The following is a 21,466-nucleotide window of genomic DNA, read 5'->3' on the forward strand; positions in this document are numbered from 1 at the left end:
TATACTGCTCCTACATGGTGTAACAATACATCATGTATATAATGAACAGACTAGGTCTATACTGCTCCTACACGGTGTAACAATACATCATGTAGATGTATATAATGAACATTCACTAGATATTCAGATTTATATTAAAAGATATGTTGCTTTGATAAAATGCTTTTTACTAAATTCATAACATTTCTAGGTTAAAATCAAGAAATGCACATTCTACTAATCTGTTTAATAATTGTAATTTTAAAATATCCAAATCATATTTTGCATATCAACATTTAATAAAAAACTAAAACATATGTCAGAAGACAGCCTCTATTCTGTCATGTGATTTCAGGTCCTCTGTCCGGGAAAGTATGTTAAGATTTCTCTCCAGAGTGTATTCTCTTCTTATGTTTGTTCAGGCTTCCTAACTGTGTAAAACGCATTCCACAATGGGTGCAGTGGTGTGGTTTCTCCCCCGTGTGTGTCCTTTCATGTGATTTTAGGTCCTGTGATCGTGAAAATCTCTTTCCACAGTGGGAACATTGGAACGGCTTTTCTTCTGTGTGTATTATATTATGGTTGTTCAGGTTCCCCAACTGGGTAAAACTCTTTCCACACTGGGAGCAGTGGTAAGGCTTTTCTCCTGAGTGTATTCTCTTATGTTTGTTCAGGCTCCCTAACTGGGTAAAACTTTTCCCACACTGGGAGCAGTGGTGTGGTTTCTCCCCTGTGTGTGTCATCTCATGTGATTTTAGTTCCTGTGATCGTGAAAATCTTTTCCCACAATGGGAACATTGGAAAGGCTTTTCTCCTGTGTGTTTCATCTGATGTTTTTTTAGGTTCCCTAACTGGGTAAAATCCTTTCCACACAGGGCACAATGGTGTGGCTTCTCCCCTGTGTGTGTCCTCTCATGTGATTTTAGGTGATGCAATCCTGAAAATCTCTTTCCACACTGGGAACATTGGAAAGGTTTTTCTCCTGTGTGTATTCCTTTATGCTTTTTCAGGCTCCCCAACTGGGTAAATCTCTTTCCACACTGGGAGCAGTGGTGTGGCTTCTCCCCTGTGTGTGTTCTCTCGTGTGATTTTAGGTGCTGTGATCGTGAAAATCTCTTTCCACACTGGGAACATTGGAAATGCTTTTCTCCTGTGTGTATTCCTTTATGCTTTTTCAGGTTCCCTAACAGGGTAAAACTCTTTCCACACTGAGAGCAGTGGTGTGGTATCTCCCCTGTGTGTGTCCTCTCATGCTGTTTCAGTTTCCATAACCACTTAAAACTCAAATTACACTGGGAGCAGTGGTGTCGTCTCACTGGTTTGGGCGTCTCTGGGTCTGGTTCCCCTGAAGGACTCTTCTTCCGTCTGTCAGAGTGAGAGTCTGGTCTCTCTCCTGCCAAAGACAGAGTATTTAGTTAAACAGAGAGACCTGAATGAAATCTCCTGCTCTTCCTATGAGGTTTAATCCATTACCCTGATGTAAAATATAGTGGCGCAGGAGGAGATGGCTGCGTTTTACAGGCTCTTAACCAATTGTGTAGATGTGTGTGTTCTTTCACGTTATTTGTAACTTAGTTTGTACATAATGTTTCTGCCACAGTCTACTGCTGCTCTTTCATTATTTGTTTTTATTCATCTATTTGCTACTTAACACTTATTTTTCTTAAAACTGCATTGTTGGTTAAGGGCTGGTTGTGTTCCTGTTGTATTCGGTACATGTGACAAATAAAATCTGATTTGATGACTAGATCCCTCATTATTCAACTTTACATTTGGATCCCGGATGCCGATTGGTTAATAGCCATTAGTTATTCACAATACTACCCGGGTAATGGCTGTTACCAGTTCCATTTAAATCATTCCTACACATCCACTGTCCCACAGCCCAGCCAGGAAATATATCAACTCATCTCCACTGGAAAAATGCATATTGTACAATCTAGTGGCCAATTGTTGGCTGGCTACTAGAATGTTACATAAGGGTTAATATGGGGCTAGACTGGTACATAAAGGGTTAAGTTAAGATGGGGTAAGAATGGTACATAAGGGGCTAAGATGGGCTAGAATGGTACATAAGGGGCTAAGATGGGGCTAGAATGGTAGATAAGGGGTTAAGATGGGGCTAGACTGGTACATAAGGGGTTAATATGGGGCTATAATGGTACAAATGGGGTTAATATGAGGTTATAATGGTACATAGGGGTTAAGATGGGGCTAGAATGGTACATACAGGGTTAAGATGGGGCTAGAATGGTACATACTGGGTTAAGATGGGGCTAAAACGGTACATAAGGGGTTAAGATGGGTCTAGAATGGTAGATAAGGGTTAAGATGGGGCTATAATGGTACATAATGGGTTAAGATGGGTCTAGAATGGTACATAAGGGTTAAGATAGGGCTAGAATGGTACATAAGGGTTAAGATGGGGCTAGAATGGTACATAAGGGTTAAGGTGGGGATAGAATGGTACATAAGGGGATAGAATGGTACATAGGGGGTTAAGATGGGGTTAGAATGGTACATAAGGGGTTAAGATGGGGCTAGAATGGTACATAGGGGGTTAAGATGGGGTTAGAATGGTACATAAGGGGTTAAGATGGGGCTAGAATGGTACATAAGGGTTAAGATGGGGCTAGAATGGTAGATAGGGGGTTAAGATGGGGCTAGAATGGTACATAAGGGGTTAAGATGGGTCTAGAATGGTACATAAGGGTTAAGATGGGGCTAGAATGGTACATAAGGGTTAAGATGGGGCTAGAATGGTAGATAACGGGTTAAGTTGAATGGGCTAGAATGGTACATAAGGGTTAAGTTGGGGTCCATAGAATGGTACATAAGGGGAGTAGAATGGTTCCATAGTCTATAACGGGTTAAGTTCCAGAGTCTAGAATGGTACATAAGGGGTTAGAATGGCAGATAAGGGGTTAAGATGAGTTCCAGGCTAGAATGGTATATAACGGGGTTAAGTTCCAGGGCGTTAATGGTCTATAACGGAGTTGAGTTCCAGAGTCCATAGAATTGTCTATAACGGAGTTGAGTTCCAGAGTCCACAGAATTCCATTGTCTATAACGGAGTTGAGTTCCAGAGTCCACAGCGTTCCATTGTCTATAACGGAGTTGAGTTCCAGAAGTTCCATTGTCTATAACGGAGTTGAGTTCCAGAGTCCACAGCGTTCCATTGTCTATAACGGAGTTGAGTTCCAGAGTCCACAGCGTTCCATTGTCTATAACGGAGTTGAGTTCCAGAGTCCACAGCGTTCCATTGTCTATAACGGAGTTGAGTTCCAGAGTCCACAGCGTTCCATTGTCTATAACGGAGTTGAGTTCCAGAGTCCACAGCGTTCCATTGTCTATAACGGAGTTGAGTTCCAGAGCCCACAGCGTTCCATTGTCTATAACGGAGTTGAGTTCCAGAGTCCACAGCGTTCCATTGTCTATAACGGAGTTGAGTTCCAGAGCCCACAGCGTTCCATTGCTACCAGTGGCTATTTTAGGTCGTCAGATTAGCAAAAATGCTAATTTCTCAGCCAATCACAGACACTCACAACTTTTGAATGAAAAACATGGAATGGATGAAATGTATCTAAATGACTGTTCAAAACATGGAAAACATATTTGTAAAAAAGTAAATTTGACAAAAAAACTGTGTACAAATGTTTTAATATCTGTTTATCTTGGGTCATTTAAAACAGTAACTTGTGTTACAAAAGGTTAAGAAAAGAAACAGTGTAACTGTTTGACAGAAATTATCAATTTTCCATCATTTCCAACATTGGAAATGTTGGTATTTTTTAGACTGAGCTAACATATGGAAGTGTTTTAATGGTGATGCCATTGATCATTTAGCTATTAGAATTGTAGGATCCCTTTAGGCCCCCCCCCAAAAAAAATATTTAAACATTTGATAAAATATTTTATTTGTCCTTTACTACTATAGCCCATAGAAACGCATTTTAACAACACACTCATGATTGGCAAAAATGACAGTCAAAATGTTGATTAATAAGGTTTTGAAGTGTCTGTCCTAGATCTAGCACTTTGAGATATCAGCTGATGTATGAAGGGCTATATAAATACATTTGATTTGATAAAAGATCAGGAAATATTTTTTGTTTTTTTTGGGCACACATTTAACCCCTTATTTCTGTTGGCACAAAACTAACTCCATCGGATTTTAAATAACCTGTAATTATTATTTTTATTACATTTCATCCAGATCAAAATTAGATAAAAATTATCCTTCCTCGTCTCGTCTTCCCTGTATTTAAGATATTACTCACTGTTGTTAATCAGATCTCCTTTCTCCTCTTCTTCCAATGTGACAGTCACCTCCCCCAATCCAAAAACGGCATCCTCCTCTTTCTCCTCTCCTTTTACTGTAACATCCTCCTCCTCTTTCACTCTGAACGCGTCTTTCTCTTCTTCTTTCACTGTAACAGCCTCAACCTCTGTTTCTTGTTTTACTGTGACATCCTCTTCTTCCTTCTCCTCTTTCACGACAATGTTCAGCCCCAGAGTTTCTTTCTCCGTCCAGCAGACCTCCTCTTTAGAAGGGGGGGAGTCGTTTAGTGAACTCATGGTCTGGGATGTTAGCTAGATAGCTAGTTAGCATTAGTGACAAGACTTGCACTGCTAATTTACCCAGCCAGTTAGCTAACAACAACGTAGATATTAAATTGGGTAACTAACCAGGAGATACGACAAGTGTGTTTAAAACACAGTGGCTAAAATTCAACGAAAGCATTTAAAGATCTGCAATTGTATCGTCGATGTTGGCTAGTAAGATACGGAGGTGAATAACTCGCTTTTGTTGTTTGAAGAAGCGTCCCGTCCATTAGATTATACGTCACACCGGCAGCATTGCCCTGAAACAGGCACATCGCCACCTGGTGGCTGGGAGGGTAACAGTCAAGGGACATTTCCATTTTGGTTAATACTCACTGTAGAAACATCTGTTGGGTTGGTAGAATGTGGAACGACCCACCTCATTGGTTAATATTCACTGTAGTAGAAACATCTATTGGGTTGGTAGAATGTGGAACGACCCACCTCATTGGTTAATATTCACTGTAGTAGAAACATCTATTGGGTTGGTAGAATGTGGAACGACCCACCTCATTGGTTAATATTCACTGTAGTAGAAACATCTATTGGGTTGGTAGAATGTGGAACGACCCACCTCATTGGTTAATATTCACTGTAGTAGAAACATCTATTGGGTTGGTAGAATGTGGAACGACCCACCTCATTGGTTAATATTCACTGTAGTAGAAACATCTATTGGGTTGGTAGAATGTGGAACGACCCACCTCATTGGTTAATATTCACTGTAGTAGAAACATCTATTGGGTTGGTAGAATGTGGAACGACCCACCTCATTGGTTAATATTCACTGTAGTAGAAACATCTATTGGGTTGGTAGAATGTGGAACGACCCACCTCATTGGTTAATATTCACTGTAGTAGAAACATCTATTGGGTTGGTAGAATGTGGAACGACCCACCTCATTGGTTAATATTCACTGTAGTAGAAACATCTATTGGGTTGGTAGAATGTGGAACGACCCACCTCATTGGTTAATATTCACTGTAGTAGAAACATCTATTGGGTTGGTAGAATGTGGAAGGACCCACCTCATTGGTTAATATTCACTGTAGTAGAAACATCTATTGGGTTGGTAGAATGTGGAACGACCCACCTCATTGGTTAATATTCACTGTAGTAGAAACATCTATTGGGTTGGTAGAATGTGGAAGGACCCACCTCATTGGTTAGTTTTCTCTGGGTAATGAGTAATGCAGTTTAAAGGCAGTGGTCCATTTTGAACCCACAACTCCCTCCCTGTTTTTCAACTAGTCGCTCAGTACATCACCGTTCATATTTAATTGGATGTTCTAGTACTTTTCCATACTGAATACAGCTCAGTACTGGTACACCGTGTAGGAGCAGTTTGGACCTACTCAGTACTGTTACACCGTGTAGGAGCAGTTTGGACCTACTCAGTACTGTTACACCGTGTAGGAGCAGTTTGGACCTACTCAGTACTGGTACACCGTGTAGGAGCAGTTTGGACCTACTCAGTACTGGTACACCGTGTAGGAGCAGTTTGGACCTACTCAGTACTGTTACACCGTGTAGGAGCAGTTTGGACCTACTCAGTACTGGTACACCGTGTAGGAGCAGTTTGGACCTACTCAGTACTGTTACACCGTGTAGGAGCAGTTTGGACCTACTCAGTACTGTACACCGTGTAGGAGCAGTTTGGACCTACTCAGTACTGGTACACCGTGTAGGAGCAGTTTGGACCTACTCAGTACTGTTACACCGTGTAGGAGCAGTTTGGACCTACTCAGTACTGTTACACCGTGTAGGAGCAGTTTAGACCTACTCAGTACTGTTACACCGTGTAGGAGCAGTTTGGACCTACTCAGTACTGTTACACCGTGTAGGAGCAGTTTGGACCTACTCAGTACTGTTACACCGTGTAGGAGCAGTTTGGACCTACTCAGTACTGTTACACCGTGTAGGAGCAGTTTGGACCTACTCAGTACTGTTACACCGTGTAGGAGCAGTTTGGACCTACTCAGTACTGTTACACCGTGTAGGAGCAGTTTGGACCTACTCAGTACTGTTACACCGTGTAGGAGCAGTTTGGACCTACTCAGCACTTCTTTCCACATTCTACCAACCCAACAGATGTTTCTACGACAGTGAATATTAACCAATGAGGTGTGTGGAAGCCAATTGTTTACAAGTGCATGCATTCCAGTTACTGTTCTAACCTGGAAAAATACCCTCTCCATGATGTTCTGACTGGCATGTTGTGTTGTCCACATTCCAGCCATCCATTCTTTCACCCACTCAGAAGAGCCCTCCATGATGTTCTGACTGACACGTTGTGTTGTCCACATTCCAGCCATCCATTCTTTCACCCACTCAGAAGAGACCTCTCCATGATGTTCTGACTGACACGTTGTGTTGTCCACCTTCCAGCCATCCATTCTTTCACCCACTGAAGAAGAAGAGCTCATTTCTGTAAGTACATAGATGTTTATGTATATAATCAATGTCCTACCAACAGGATATTAAAAACTGTAATATCTTATGTTTCACAGAGTCCTGACTGAACGACGACATGAATAACATACAGCTGGCGGGATACACTGTATCGGCAGGATAGAACAGCAGCCTCTATTAATTAACATACAGCTTTTTTTAACCTTTATTTAACCAGGCAAGTCAGACGAACATGAATAACATACAGCTGGCGGGATACACTGTATCGGCAGGATAAAACAGCAGCCTCTTTAACTTAATTAAGACAAGGGGTGGCGATCTGTGTATATTTGTAAACAACAGCTGGGTGCACAATATCGAAGGAAGTCTCAAGGTTTGCTCGCCTGAGGTAAAGTATCTCATGATAAGCTGTAGACTCCACTATCTACCTAGAGAGTTTTAATCTATATTCTTCGTAGCTAACTATTTACCACCGCAAACCGATGCTGGCACTAAGACCGCACTCAATGAACTGTATACGGCCATAAGCAAACAGGAAACCGCTCATCCAGAGGCGGCGCTCCTAGTGGCCGGGGACTTTAATGCAGGGAAACTCAAACCGTTTTACCTAATTTCTACCAGCATGTAAAATGTGGAACCAGAGGGGGGGACTCTAGTCAGGAAGCACCAGTGACTCGACCAATAAGAAAGATGCTTCTGAAGCAGATGCTAAGCTACAGGACTGTTTTGCTAGCACAGACTGGAATATGTTCCAAAATTCTTCTGATGGCATTGAGGAGTACACCACATCAGTCACTGGCTTCATCAATGTGCATGGATGACGTCGTCCCCACAGTGACTGTACGTACATACCCCAACCAGAAGCCATGGATTACAGGCAACATTCGCACTGAGGTGCCGCTTTCAAGGTGCGGGACTTCTAACCCAGAAGCTTATAAAAAATCTTGTTATGCTCTCTGACGAACCATCAAACAGGCAAAGCATCAATATAGGACTAAGATCAAATCGTATTATACCTGCTGCGATGCTCGTCGGATGTGGCAGGGCTTGCAAACTATCACAGACCACAAAGAGAAGCACAGCAGAGAGCTGCCCAGTGGCACGAGCCTACCAGATGAGCTAAATAACTTATATGTTCGCTTCGAGGCAAACAACACTGAAACATGCATGAGAGCATCAGCTGTTCCAGATGACTGTGTGATTCTGCTTTCCGCAGCCGATGTGAGTAAGACTTTTTAACAGGGCAACATTCACAGAGCTGCAGGGCTAGACGTGTTACCAGGACGTGTACACTAAGCATACGCTGACCAACTGGCAAGTGTCTTCACTGAAATTTTCAACCAGTCCCTGACTGAGTCTGTAATACCAACATGTTTCAAGCAGACCACCATAGTCCCTGTGCCCAAGAGCACTAAGGTAACCTTCCTAAATGACTACAGACCCGTAGCACTCAAGTCTGTTGCCATGAAGTGCTTTGAAAGGCTGGTCATGGCTCACATCAACACCATAATCCCAGAAACCCTGGACCCACTCCAATTTGCATACCGCCCCATGCAATCTCTATTGCACTCCACACTGCCCTTTCCCACCTGGACAAAAGGAACACCTATGTGAGAATTCTATTCATTGACTGCAGCTCAGCATTCAAAACCATAGTACCCTCAAAGCTCATCAATAAGCTAAGGACCCTGGGACTAAACACCCCCCTCTGCAACTGGATCCTGGACTTCCTGACGGGCCTCCCCCAGGTGGTAAGGGTAGGTAACAACACATCCTCCACGCTGATCCTCAAATGGGTGCCCATCAGGGGTGTGGCTCTCCTGTACTACCTGTTCACTCATGACTACGCGGCCAGGCACAACTCCACCCATCATTAAGTTTGCCGATGACACAACAGTGTTAGGCCTGATCATCGATAACGACGAGACAGCCTATAGGGAGGGGATCAGAGACCTGACGGTGTGGTGCAAGGATAACAACCTCTCCCTTAACATGATCAAGACAAAGGAGATGATTGTGGACTACAGGAAAAACAGGACCGAACACACCCCCATTCTCATCGACGGGGATTTAGTGGAGCAGGTTGAGAGCTTCAGATTCCTTGGCGTCCACATCACCAACACACTAACAGAGGGCACAACAAAACCTATTCCCCCTCAGGAGACTGAAAAGATTTGTCATGGGTCCTCAGATCCTCAGTTCTACAACTGTACCATTGAGCATCCTTACTGGTTGCATCACTGCCTGGTATGGCAACTGCTCGACCTCCAACTGCAAGGCACTACAGAGGGTAGTGCGTACGGCGCAGTACATCACTGGGGCCAAGCTTCCTGCCATCCAGGACTTATATACCAGGCGGTGTCAGGGGAAGGCCCTAAAAATTGTCAAAGACTCCAGCCACCCGAGTCATAGACTGCTCTCTCTGCAACCGCACAGCAAGCAGTACCGGAGCGGCAAGTCTAGGTCCAAGAGGCTTTTAAACAGTTTCTACCCTCAAGCCATAAGACTCCTGAACATCTAATCAAATGGCTACCCAGACTATTTGCATTGGCCCCCTTTTACACTGCTGCAACTCTGTTATTATCGATGCATTGTCACTTTAATAACTCTACCTACATGTACATATGACCTCAATTACCTCAACTAACCGGTACCCCTGCACATTGCCTGCCCCTGTATATAGTCTACACATTGACTCTGTCCCGGTACCCCCTGTATATAGTCTACACATTGACTCTGTCCCGGTACCCCCTGTATATAGCCTCCACATTGACTCTGTCCCGGTACCCCCTGTATATAGCCTCCACATTGACTCTGTCCCGGTACCCCCTGTATATAGCCTCCACATAGAGGGTACCGGGACACAGGGGTAAGGCATTTCTCCTGTGTGTATTATATTATGATTGTTCAGGCTCCCGAACTGCAGTAAAACTATTTTCACACTGGAAGCAGTGGTATGGTTTCTCCCACTGTGTGTGTCCTCTCATGTGATTTTAGTTGCTGTGTACGGTGTTTCCTAAGACACAAAGGTGTTGCTGGCTTCCGGGTTAAGTGAGTAGTCTGTCAAGAAGCAGTGAGCTGTATAAAGAGAAGCATGTGTTGATTGATTAGTGAACATTTTTAATGAGTTAGATTTGAAAACAAACTTAACATCTACTACACATCTGCACATTATGCAATTTCTGGTTCATTCAGTCAAACAAACATATATAATAAAAAGTTTTAAAAGCACCAAGGTCTATAATAATAATAATAATAATGTCTATAATGTATAATGTAACAATACACAGATGTATATAATGAATGTTCACTAGTGCCCTTCCACATTATATTTATATTCAGACAACAATATGCTCCATTAATCAAATCAGCACCTGTGTTTTCTCTGACATGGTGGAATACTACTCATGGGAACATTCATGAGGAAGTGAGTGTTCTTCAGACAACAATATGTTCCATTAATCAAATCAGCACCTGTGTTTTCTCTGACATGGTGGAATACTACTGATGGGAACATTCATGAGGAAGTGAGTGTTAATTCAGACAACAATATGTTCCATTAATCAAATCAGCACCTGTGTTTTTAACTCAATGAAACACAACAACTAAAATCATAATATTTCTGGTTATGTTGATAAACTTTTAGCGTGAAGACTAGTATAGACATTAACTCAATGAAACACAACAACTAAAATCATAATATTTCTAGGTTATGTTCATAAACTTTTAGCGTGAAGACTAGTATAGACATTAACTCAATGAAACACAACAACTAAAATCATAATATTTCTAGGTTATGTTCATAAACTTTTAGCGTGAAGACTAGTATAGACATTAACTCAATGAAACACAACAACTAAAATCATAATATTTCTAGGTTATGTTCATAAACTTTTAGCGTGAAGACTAGTATAGACATTAACTCAATGAAACACAACAACTAAAATCATAATATTTCTAGGTTATGTTCATAAACTTTTAGCGTGAAGACTAGTATACACATTAACTCAATGAAACACAACAACTAAAATTCATAACAATTCTAGGTTAAAAATCAAGAAATGCACATTCTACTAATCTATTTAATAATTGTAATTTTAAAATATCCAAAACATATTTTTTTATATCAACATTTAATTTAAAAAACTACCTCAAAAACACAAGTCAGAAGACAGCCTCTCTATTCTGTCATGTGATTACAGGTCCTCTGACTGGGAAAGTATGTTAAGATTTCTCTCCAGAGTGTATTCTCTTCTTATGTTTGTTCAGGCTTCCCAACTGGGTAAAACTCTTTCCACAATGGGAGCAGTGGTGTGGCTTCTCCCCTGTGTGTATCATCTCATGTGATTTTAGGTCCTGTGATCTTGAAAATCTCTTTCCACAGTAGAAACATTGGAAAGGCTTTTCTTCTGTGTGTATTATATTATGGTTGTTCAGGTTCCCTAACTGTATAAAACTCTTTCCACACTGGGAGCAGTGGTAAGGCTTTTCTCCTGTGTGTATTCTCTTATGTTTGTTCAGGGTCCCTAACTGGGTAAAACTCTTTCCACACTGGGAGCAGTGGTGTGGTTTATCCCCTGTGTGTTTCATCTCATGTGATTTTAGTTCCTGTGATCGTGAAAATCTCTTTCCACACTGGGAACATTGGAAAGGCTTTTCTCCTGTGTGTATTCCTTTATGCTTTTTCAGGTTCCCTAACAGGGTAAAACTCTTTCCACACTGGGAGCAGTGGTGTGGCTTCTCCCCTATGTGTGTCCTCTCATGCTGTTTCAGTTTCCATAAAAACTTATAACTCAAATTACACTGGGAGCAGTGGTGTCGTCTCCCTGGTTTGGGCGTCTCTGGGTCTGGTTCCCCTGAAGGACTCTTCTTCCGTCTGTCAGAGTGAGAGTCTGGTCTTTCTCCTGCCAAATACAGAGTATTTAGTTAAACAGAGAGACCTGAATGAAATCTGCTCTTCCTATGAGGTTTAATCCATTGCCCTCATGTAAAATATAGTGGCGCAGGAGGAGATGGCTGCGTTTTACAGGCTCTTAACCAATTGTGTTATTGTGTGTGTTCTTTCACGTTATTTGTAACATAATGTTTCTGCACACAGCAGTCTACTGCTGCTCTTAAATGTTTTTGTTATTTTTATTCATCAATTTGTTACTCAACTCCTATTTTTCTGAAAACTGCATTGTTGTTTAAGGCCTTGTGGTGTTCCTGTTGTATTCGGCAGATGTGACAAATAAAATCTGATTTGATAACTAGATCCCTCATTATTCAACTTTACATTTGGATCCTGGATGCCGATTGGTTAATAGCCATTAGTTATTCACAATACTACCCGGGTAATGGCTGTTACCAGTTCCATTTAAATCATTCCTACACATCCACTGTCCCACAGCCCAGCCAGGATAATTACAGCCATTTTGATATCAGAAAGAAATCGTATTAGTAGATTTTTTAAAATTTTGTAATGAACGTTCCAGAATCTGAATGGTTCCAGAATCTGAATGGTTCCAGAATCTGAATGGTTCCAGAATCTGAATGGTTCCAGAATCTGAATGGTTCCATGACTGATGTCAGTGTATATTCCTTTTGTTGTTGTCAGTGCCCTGATTTATGTTGCACCCTTCCTTCTGCTTCTGCATTCCCCCTCATAAACATCCTGCCCCTCTTACATCTTCCCTGTCAACTGTACCCATGTGGAAGAAGTTATTGCAAAATTGTCCCATGAAAATCATACTCCTAAACTCAGCAACTGTGTTTATTTTCAGCAAACTTAACGTGTAAATATTTTTATGAACCTAACAAGATTCATCAACTGAGACATAAACTGAACAAGTTCCACAGATGTGACTAACAGAAATGGAATAATGTGTCCCTGAACAAAGGGGGGTTAAAATCAAAAGTAACAGTCAGTATCTGGTTTGGCCACCAGCTGCATTAAGTACTACAGTGCATCTCCTCCTCATGGACTGCACCGGAATTGCCAGTTCTTGCTGTGAGATGATACCACACTCTTCCACCAAGGCACCTGCAAGTTCCCGGACATTTCTGGGGGAAATGGCCCTAGCCCTCACCCTCCAATCCAACAGGTCCCAGACGTGTACAATGGGATTGAGATCTGGGCTCTTCGCTGGCCATGGCAGAACACTGACATTCCTGTCTTACAGGAAATCATGCACAGAACGAGCAGTATGGCTGGTGGCATTGTCATGTCAGGATGAGCCTGCAGGAAGGGTACCACATGAGGGAGGAGGATGTCTTCCCTGTAAAGCACAGCGTTGAGATTGTCTGCAATGACAACAAGCTCATTCTGATGATGCTGTGATACACCGCACCAGACCACGACGGCCCCACCACCTCCAAATCGATCCCGTACTAGAGTACAGGCCTCAGTGTAATGCTCTTCCTTCAACGATAAACGCAAATCCGACCATCACCCCTGAAGAGACAAAACTGCGACTCGTTAGCGAAGAGCCTGTCCTGTTTGGTCCAGCGACGGTGGGTTTGTGCCCATAGGCGATGTTGTTACCGGTGATGTCTAGTTAGGGCCTGCCTAACAACAGGCCGACAAGACCTCAGTCCAGCCTCTCTCAGCCTATTGAGGACAGTCTGAGCACTGATGGAGGGATTGCGTGTTCCTGGTGTAACTCGGGCAGGTGTTGTTGCCATCTTGTACCTGTCCCGAAGGTGTGATGTTCGGATGTACCGATCCTGTGCAGGTGTGCAGGTGTGGCCTGCAGTAGACTCCTATTAATACCATCCAGTAGACTCCTATTAATACCATCCAGTAGACTCCTAACCCTATTAATACCATACAGTAGACTCCTAACCCTATTAATACCATCCAGTAGACTCCTATTAATACCATCCAGTAGACTCCTATTAATACCATCCAGTAGACTCCTATTAATACCTTCCAGTAGACTCCTATTAATACCATCCAGTAGACTCCTATTAATACCACCCAGTAGACTCCTATTAATATCATCCAGTAGATTCCTATTAATACCATCCAGTAGACTCCTATTAATACCATCCAGTAGACTCCTATTAATACCATCCAGTAGACTCCTATTAATACCATCCAGTAGACTCCTATTAATACCATCCAGTAGACTCCTATTAATAACATACAGTGGACTCCTATTAATAACATACAGTGGACTCCTATTAATAACATACAGTGGACTCCTATTAATAACATACAGTAGACTAATAGTCCCAATTAATACCATACAGTAGACTCCTATTAATACCATACAGTGGACTCCTATTAATAACATACAGTGGACTCCTATTAATAACATACAGTGGACTCCTATTAATAACATACAGTGGACTCCTATTAATAACATACAGTAGACTAATAACCCTATTAATACCATACAGTAGACTCCTATTAATACCATCCAGTAGACTCCTATTAATATCATCCAGTAGACTCCTATTAATACCATCCAGTAGACTCCTATTAATACCATCCAGTAGACTCCGAACCCTATTAATACCATCCAGTAGACTCCTAACCCTATTAATACCATACAGTGGACTCCTATTAATACCATACAGTGGACTCCTATTAATACCATACAGTGGACCCCTATTAATACCATACAGTGGACTCCTATTAATACCATACAGTGGACTCCTATTAATACCATACAGTGGACTCCTATTAATACCATACAGTGGACTCCTATTAATAACATACAGTGGACTCCTATTAATAACATACAGTGGACTCCTATTAATAACATACAGTGGACTCCTATTAATAACATACAGTAGACTAATAACCCTATTAATACCATCCAGTAGACTCCTATTAATACCATCCAGTAGACTCCTATTAATACCATCCAGTAGACTCCTATTAATACCATCCAGTAGACTCCTAACCCTATTAATACCATCCAGTAGACTCCTAACCCTATTAATACCATACAGTAGACTCCTATTAATACCATACAGTGGACTCCTATTAATAACATACAGTGGACTCCTATTAATAACATACAGTGGACTCCTATTAATAACATACAGTGGACTCCTATTAATAACATACAGTAGACTAATAACCCTATTAATACCATACAGTAGACTCCTATTAATACCATCCAGTAGACTCCTATTAATATCATCCAGTAGACTCCTATTAATACCATCCAGTAGACTCCTATTAATACCATCCAGTAGACTCCGAACCCTATTAATACCATACAGTGGACTCCCATTAATACCATCCAGTAGACTCCTAACCCTATTAATACCATCCAGTAGACTCCTAATCCTATTAATACCATACAGTAGACTCCTATTAATACCATACAGTGGACTCCTATTAATACCATACAGTGGACTCCTATTAATACCATACAGTGGACTCCTATTAATACCATACAGTGGACTCCTATTAATACCATACAGTGGACTCCTATTAATACCATACAGTGGACTCCTATTAATACCATACAGTGGACTCCTATTAATACCATACAGTGGACTCCTATTAATACCATACAGTGGACTCCTATTAATACCATACAGTGGACTCCTATTAATAACATACAGTGGACTCCTATTAATAACATACAGTGGACTCCTATTAATAACATACAGTGGACTCCTATTAATAACATACAGTAGACTAATAACCCTATTAATACCATCCAGTAGACTCCTATTAATACCATCCAGTAGACTCCTATTAATACCATCCAGTAGACTCCTATTAATACCATCCAGTAGACTCCTAACCCTATTAATACCATCCAGTAGACTCCTAACCCTATTAATACCATACAGTAGACTCCTATTAATACCATACAGTGGACTCCTATTAATACCATACAGTGGACTCCTATTAATACCATACAGTGGACTCCCATTAATACCATCCAGTAGACTCCTAACCCTATTAATACCATCCAGTAGACTCCTAACCCTATTAATACCATACAGTAGACTCCTATTAATACCATACAGTGGACTCCTATTAATACCATACAGTGGACTCCTATTAATACCATACGGTGGACTCCTATTAATACCATACAGTGGACTCCTATTAATACCATACAGTGGACTCCTATTAATACCATACAGTGGACTCCTATTAATACCATACAGTGGACTCCTATTAATACCATACAGTGGACTCCTATTAATACCATACAGTGGACTCCTATTAATACCATACAGTGGACTCCTATTAATACCTTACAGTGGACTCCTATTAATACCGTACAGTGGACTCCTATTAATAACGTACAGTGGACTCCTATTAATAACATACAGTGGACTCCTATTAATAACATACAGTGGACTCCTATTAATAACATACAGTGGACTCCTATTAATAACATACAGTGGACTCCTATTAATAACATACAGTGGACTCCTATTAATAACATACAGTAGACTCCTATTAATAACATACAGTGGACTCCTATTAATACCATACAGTAGACTCCTATTAATACCATCCAGTAGACTCCTAACCCTATTAATACCATCCAGTAGACTCCTAACCCTATTAATACCATCCAGTAGACTCCTAACCCTATTAATACCATCCAGTAGACTCCTAACCCTATTAATACCATACAGTGGACTCCTATTAATACCATACAGTGGACTCCTATTAATACCATACAGTGGACTCCTATTAATACCATACAGTGGACTCCTATTAATACCATACAGTGGACTCCTATTAATACCATACAGTGGACTCCTATTAATACCATACAGTGGACTCCTATTAATACCATACAGTGGACTCCTATTAATAACATACAGTGGACTCCTATTAATAACATACAGTGGACTCCTATTAATAACATACAGTGGACTCCTATTAATAACATACAGTGGACTCCTATTAATACCATACAGTGGACTCCTATTAATACCATACAGTGGACTCCTATTAATACCATCCAGTGGACTCCTAACCCTATTAATACCATCCAGTAGACTCCTAACCCTATTAATACCATCCAGTAGACTCCTATTAATACCATACAGTGGACTCCTATTAATACCATACAGTGGACTCCTATTAATACCATACAGTGGACTCCTATTAATACCATACAGTGGACTCCTATTAATACCATACAGTGGACTCCTATTAATACCATACAGTGGACTCCTATTAATACCATACAGTGGACTCCTATTAATACCATACAGTGGACTCCTATTAATACCATACAGTGGACTCCTATTAATAACATACAGTGGACTCCTATTAATAACATACAGTGGACTCCTATTAATAACATACAGTGGACTCCTATTAATAACATACAGTGGACTCCTATTAATAACATACAGTGGACTCCTATTAATAACATACAGTGGACTCCTATTAATAACATACAGTGGACTCCTATTAATAACATACAGTGGACTCCTATTAATAACATACAGTGGACTCCTATTAATAACATACAGTGGACTCCTATTAATACCATCCAGTAGACTCCTATTAATACCATCCAATAGACTCCTAACCCTATTAATACCATCCAGCAGACTCCTATTAATACCATCCAGTAGACTCCTATTAATACCATACAGTAGACTCCTATTAATACCATCCAGTAGACTCCTATTAATACCATCCAGTAGACTCCTATTAATACCATCCAGTAGACTCCTATTAATACCATCCAGTAGACTCCTATTAATACCATACAGTAGACTCCTATTAATACCATCCAGTAGACTCCTATTAATACCATCCAGTAGACTCCTATTAATACCATCCAGCAGACTCCTATTAATACCATCCAGTAGACTCCTATTAATACCATCCAGTGGACTCCTATTAATACCATCCAGTGGACTCCTATTAATACCATCCAGTGGACTCCTATTAATACCATCCAGTGGACTCCTATTAATACCATCCAGTGGACTCCTATTAATAACATCCAGTGGACTCCTATTAATACCATCCAGTAGACTCCTATTAATACCATCCAATAGACTCCTAACCCTATTAATACCATCCAGCAGACTCCTATTAATACCATCCAGTAGACTCCTATTAATACCATACAGTAGACTCCTATTAATATCATACAGTAGTCTCCTATTAATACCATACAGTAGACTCCTATTAATACCATCCAGCAGACTCCTATTAATACCATCCAGCAGACTCCTATTAATACCATCCAGTAGACTCCAATTAATACCATCCAGTAGACTCCTATTAATACCATCCAGTAGACTCCTAACCCTATTAATACCATCCAGTGGACTCCTATTAATACCATCCAGTAGACTCCTATTAATACCATCCAGTAGACTCCTATTAATACCATCCAGTAGACTCCTATTAATACCACCCAGTGGACTCCTATTAATACCATCCAGTGGACTCCTAACCCTATTAATACCATCCAGTAGACTCCTATTAATACCATCCAGTAGACTCCTATTAATACCATCCAGTAGACTCCTATTAATACCATCCAGTAGACTCCTATTAATACCATCCAGTAGACTCCTATTAATACCATCCAATAGACTCCTAACCCTATTAATACCATCCAGCAGACTCCTATTAATACCATCCAGTAGACTCCTATTAATACCATACAGTAGACTCCTATTAATATCATACAGTAGACTCCTATTAATACCATACAGTAGACTCCTATTAATACCATCCAGCAGACTCCTATTAATACCATCCAGCAGACTCCTATTAATACCATCCAGTAGACTCCTATTAATACCATCCAGTAGACTCCTAACCCTATTAATACCATCCAGTGGACTCCTATTAATACCATCCAGTAGACTCCTATTAATACCATCCAGTAGACTCCTATTAATACCATCCAGTGGACTCCTATTAATACCATCCAGTGGACTCCTATTAATACCATCCAGTGGACTCCTAACCCTATTAATACCATCCAGTAGACTCCTATTAATACCATCCAGTAGACTCCTATTAATACCATCCAGTAGACTCCTATTAATAACATACAGTAGACTCCTATTAATACCATCCAGTAGACTCCTATTAATACCATCCAGTAGACTCCTATTAATACCATCCAGTAGACTCCTATTAATACCATCCAGTAGACTCCTATTAATACCATCCAGTAGACTCCTATTAATACCATCCAGTAGACTCCTATTAATACCATCAAGTAGACTCCTATTAATACCATCCAGTAGACTCCTAACCCTATTAATACCATCCAGTAGACTCCTATTAATACCACCCAGCAGACTCCTATTAATACCATCCAGTAGACTCCTATTAATACCATCCAGCAGACTCCTATTAATATCATCCAGCAGACTCCTATTAATACCACCCAGTAGACTCCTATTAATACCACCCAGTAGACTCCTATTAATACATATCGGTTCAACAACTGCAGAGTTTGTAGCCCTGTTTTTAAGATATTACTCACTGTTGTTAATCAGATCTCCTGTCTCCTCTTCTTCTTCTTCTAATGTGACAGTAATCTCTCCCACTTCCTTCATTCCAAAAACGTCTTCCTCTTCTTTCACTGTGGCAGTCATCTCCTCTTTCTCTTCCTCCTCTTCTTTCACTGTAACATCCTCCTCTTCCTCCTCTTTCACTCTGAACGTGTCTTCATCTTCTGTCAATTTAACCTCTTTCTCTTCTTCTTTCACTGTAACAGCCTCAACCTCTGTTTCTTGTTTTACTGTGACATCCTCTTCTTCCTTCTCCTCTTTCACGACAATGTTCAGCCCCAGAGTTTCTTTCTCCGTCCAGCAGACCCCCTCTTTAGAAGGTGGGGAGTCGTTTACTGAGTTCATGGTTGGGATGTTAGTTAGTTAGCTAGTTAGCATTAGTGACAAGACTAGCACTGCTAATATACCCAGCTAGCTAGCTGACAACAACGTAAATATTAAATTGGGTAACTAACCAGGAGATACGACAAGTGTGTTTAAAACACAGTGGCTAATATACAACGAAAGCATTTAAACATCTGCAATTTTATCGTCGATGTTGGCTAGTAAGATACGAAGGTGAATAACTCGCTTTTGTTGTTTGAAGAAGCGTCCCGTCCATTAGATTATACGTCACACCGGCAGCATTGCCCTGAAACAGGCACATCGCCAACTGGTGGCTGGGAGGGTAACAGTCAAGGGAAATGTTTATTTTATTTTGAGACACTTAATTAGATTTTTCATTCATTTATTTATATAATATTATTATATTGAGACATGTAAAGAAAAGCATGTGTCGATTAGTGAATATCTTTAATGAGTGAGGTCCAAACTGCTCCTACACGGTGTAACAGTACTGAGTAGGCCCAAACTGCTCCTACACGGTGTAACAGTACTGAGTAGGCCCAAACTGCTCCTACACGGTGTAACAGTACTGAGTAGGCCCAAACTGCTCCTACACGGTGTACCAGTACTGAGTAGGTCCAAACTGCTCCTACACGGTGTACCAGTACTGAGTAGGTCCAAACTGCTCCTACACGGTGTACCAGTACTGAGTAGGCCCAAACTGCTCCTACACGGTGTAACAGTACCAACCCAACAGATGTGTCTACTACAAAGAATACTAACCAATGTGGTGGAGGCCAACTTATTGTTAACGTGTGTTCTGTTCTAAACTGAGAACTAAAGAAGCAAACTAATTTAAATAAAAGGTCAAAGGCTGTCAAAACCCTCCTGATGTTCTGACTGACACGTTGTGTTATCCACCTTCCAGCCATCCATTCTTTCACCCACTCAGAAGAGCTGTCCATGATGTTCTGACTGACACGTTGTGTTGTCCACCTTCCAGCCAGCCATTCTTTCACCCACTCAGAAGAGCTCATTTCTGTAAGTACATAGATGGACAGTTGAAGTCGGAAGTTAACATACACCTTAGCCAAATTCATTTAAACTCAGTTTCTCACAATTCCTGACATTTAATCAGAGTAAATATTCTTTGTCTTAGGTCAGTTAGGATGACCACTTTATTTTAATAATGTGAAATGTCAAAATAATAGTAGAGAATTATTTATTTAAGATTTTATATCATTTATCACATTCCCAGTGGGTCAGAAGTTTACATATACTCAATTAGTATTTGGTAGCATTGCCTTTAAATTGTTTAACTTGGGTCAAACGTTTAGGGTAACATTCCACAATAAATTGGGTGAATTTTGGCCCATTCTTCCTGACAGAGCTGGTGTAACTGAGTCAGGTTTGTAGGCCTCCTTGCTCGCACACACATTTTCAGTTCTGCCCACAAATGTTCTATAGGATTGAGGTCAAGGCTTTGTGATGGCCACTCCAATACCTTGACTTTGTTGTCCTTAAGCCATTTTGCCACAACTTTGGAAGTATGCTTGGGGTCATTGTCCATTTGGAAGACCCATTTGTGACCAAGCGTTAACTAATGTCTGGAGATGTTGCTTCAATATAGCCACATAATTTCCATCCTCATGATGTCATCTATGTTGTGAA

At 40.8% G+C, this 21,466-nt stretch overlaps 2 protein-coding genes across 2 annotated transcripts; both read right to left on the minus strand.

Annotated features, from left to right (window-relative positions):
• LOC124021872 (gastrula zinc finger protein XlCGF57.1-like) lies at positions 1-4,778 on the minus strand. The gene is made up of 2 exons (XM_046337010.1): positions 4,260-4,778; positions 1-1,372 (listed from the first exon to the last, which is right to left on the minus strand). The coding sequence occupies exons 1-2, from the start codon at positions 4,555-4,557 to the stop codon at positions 357-359; spliced, it is 1,314 nt and encodes a 437-aa protein (XP_046192966.1). The 5' UTR covers positions 4,558-4,778; the 3' UTR covers positions 1-356.
• Positions 4,779-10,637: 5,859 nt separating this feature from the next.
• On the minus strand, positions 10,638-20,051 carry LOC124021873 (zinc finger protein 436-like). Its single transcript, XM_046337011.1, has 2 exons — positions 19,444-20,051; positions 10,638-11,901 (listed from the first exon to the last, which is right to left on the minus strand). Exons 1-2 carry the CDS (start codon positions 19,814-19,816, stop codon positions 11,222-11,224), a joined length of 1,053 nt encoding a protein of 350 aa, XP_046192967.1. The 5' UTR covers positions 19,817-20,051; the 3' UTR covers positions 10,638-11,221.
• Positions 20,052-21,466: the final 1,415 nt, after the last annotated feature.

This window comes from Oncorhynchus gorbuscha, unplaced genomic scaffold, assembly GCF_021184085.1.
Source record: "Oncorhynchus gorbuscha isolate QuinsamMale2020 ecotype Even-year unplaced genomic scaffold, OgorEven_v1.0 Un_scaffold_1238, whole genome shotgun sequence".
Taxonomy (NCBI): Eukaryota; Metazoa; Chordata; class Actinopteri; order Salmoniformes; family Salmonidae; genus Oncorhynchus; species Oncorhynchus gorbuscha.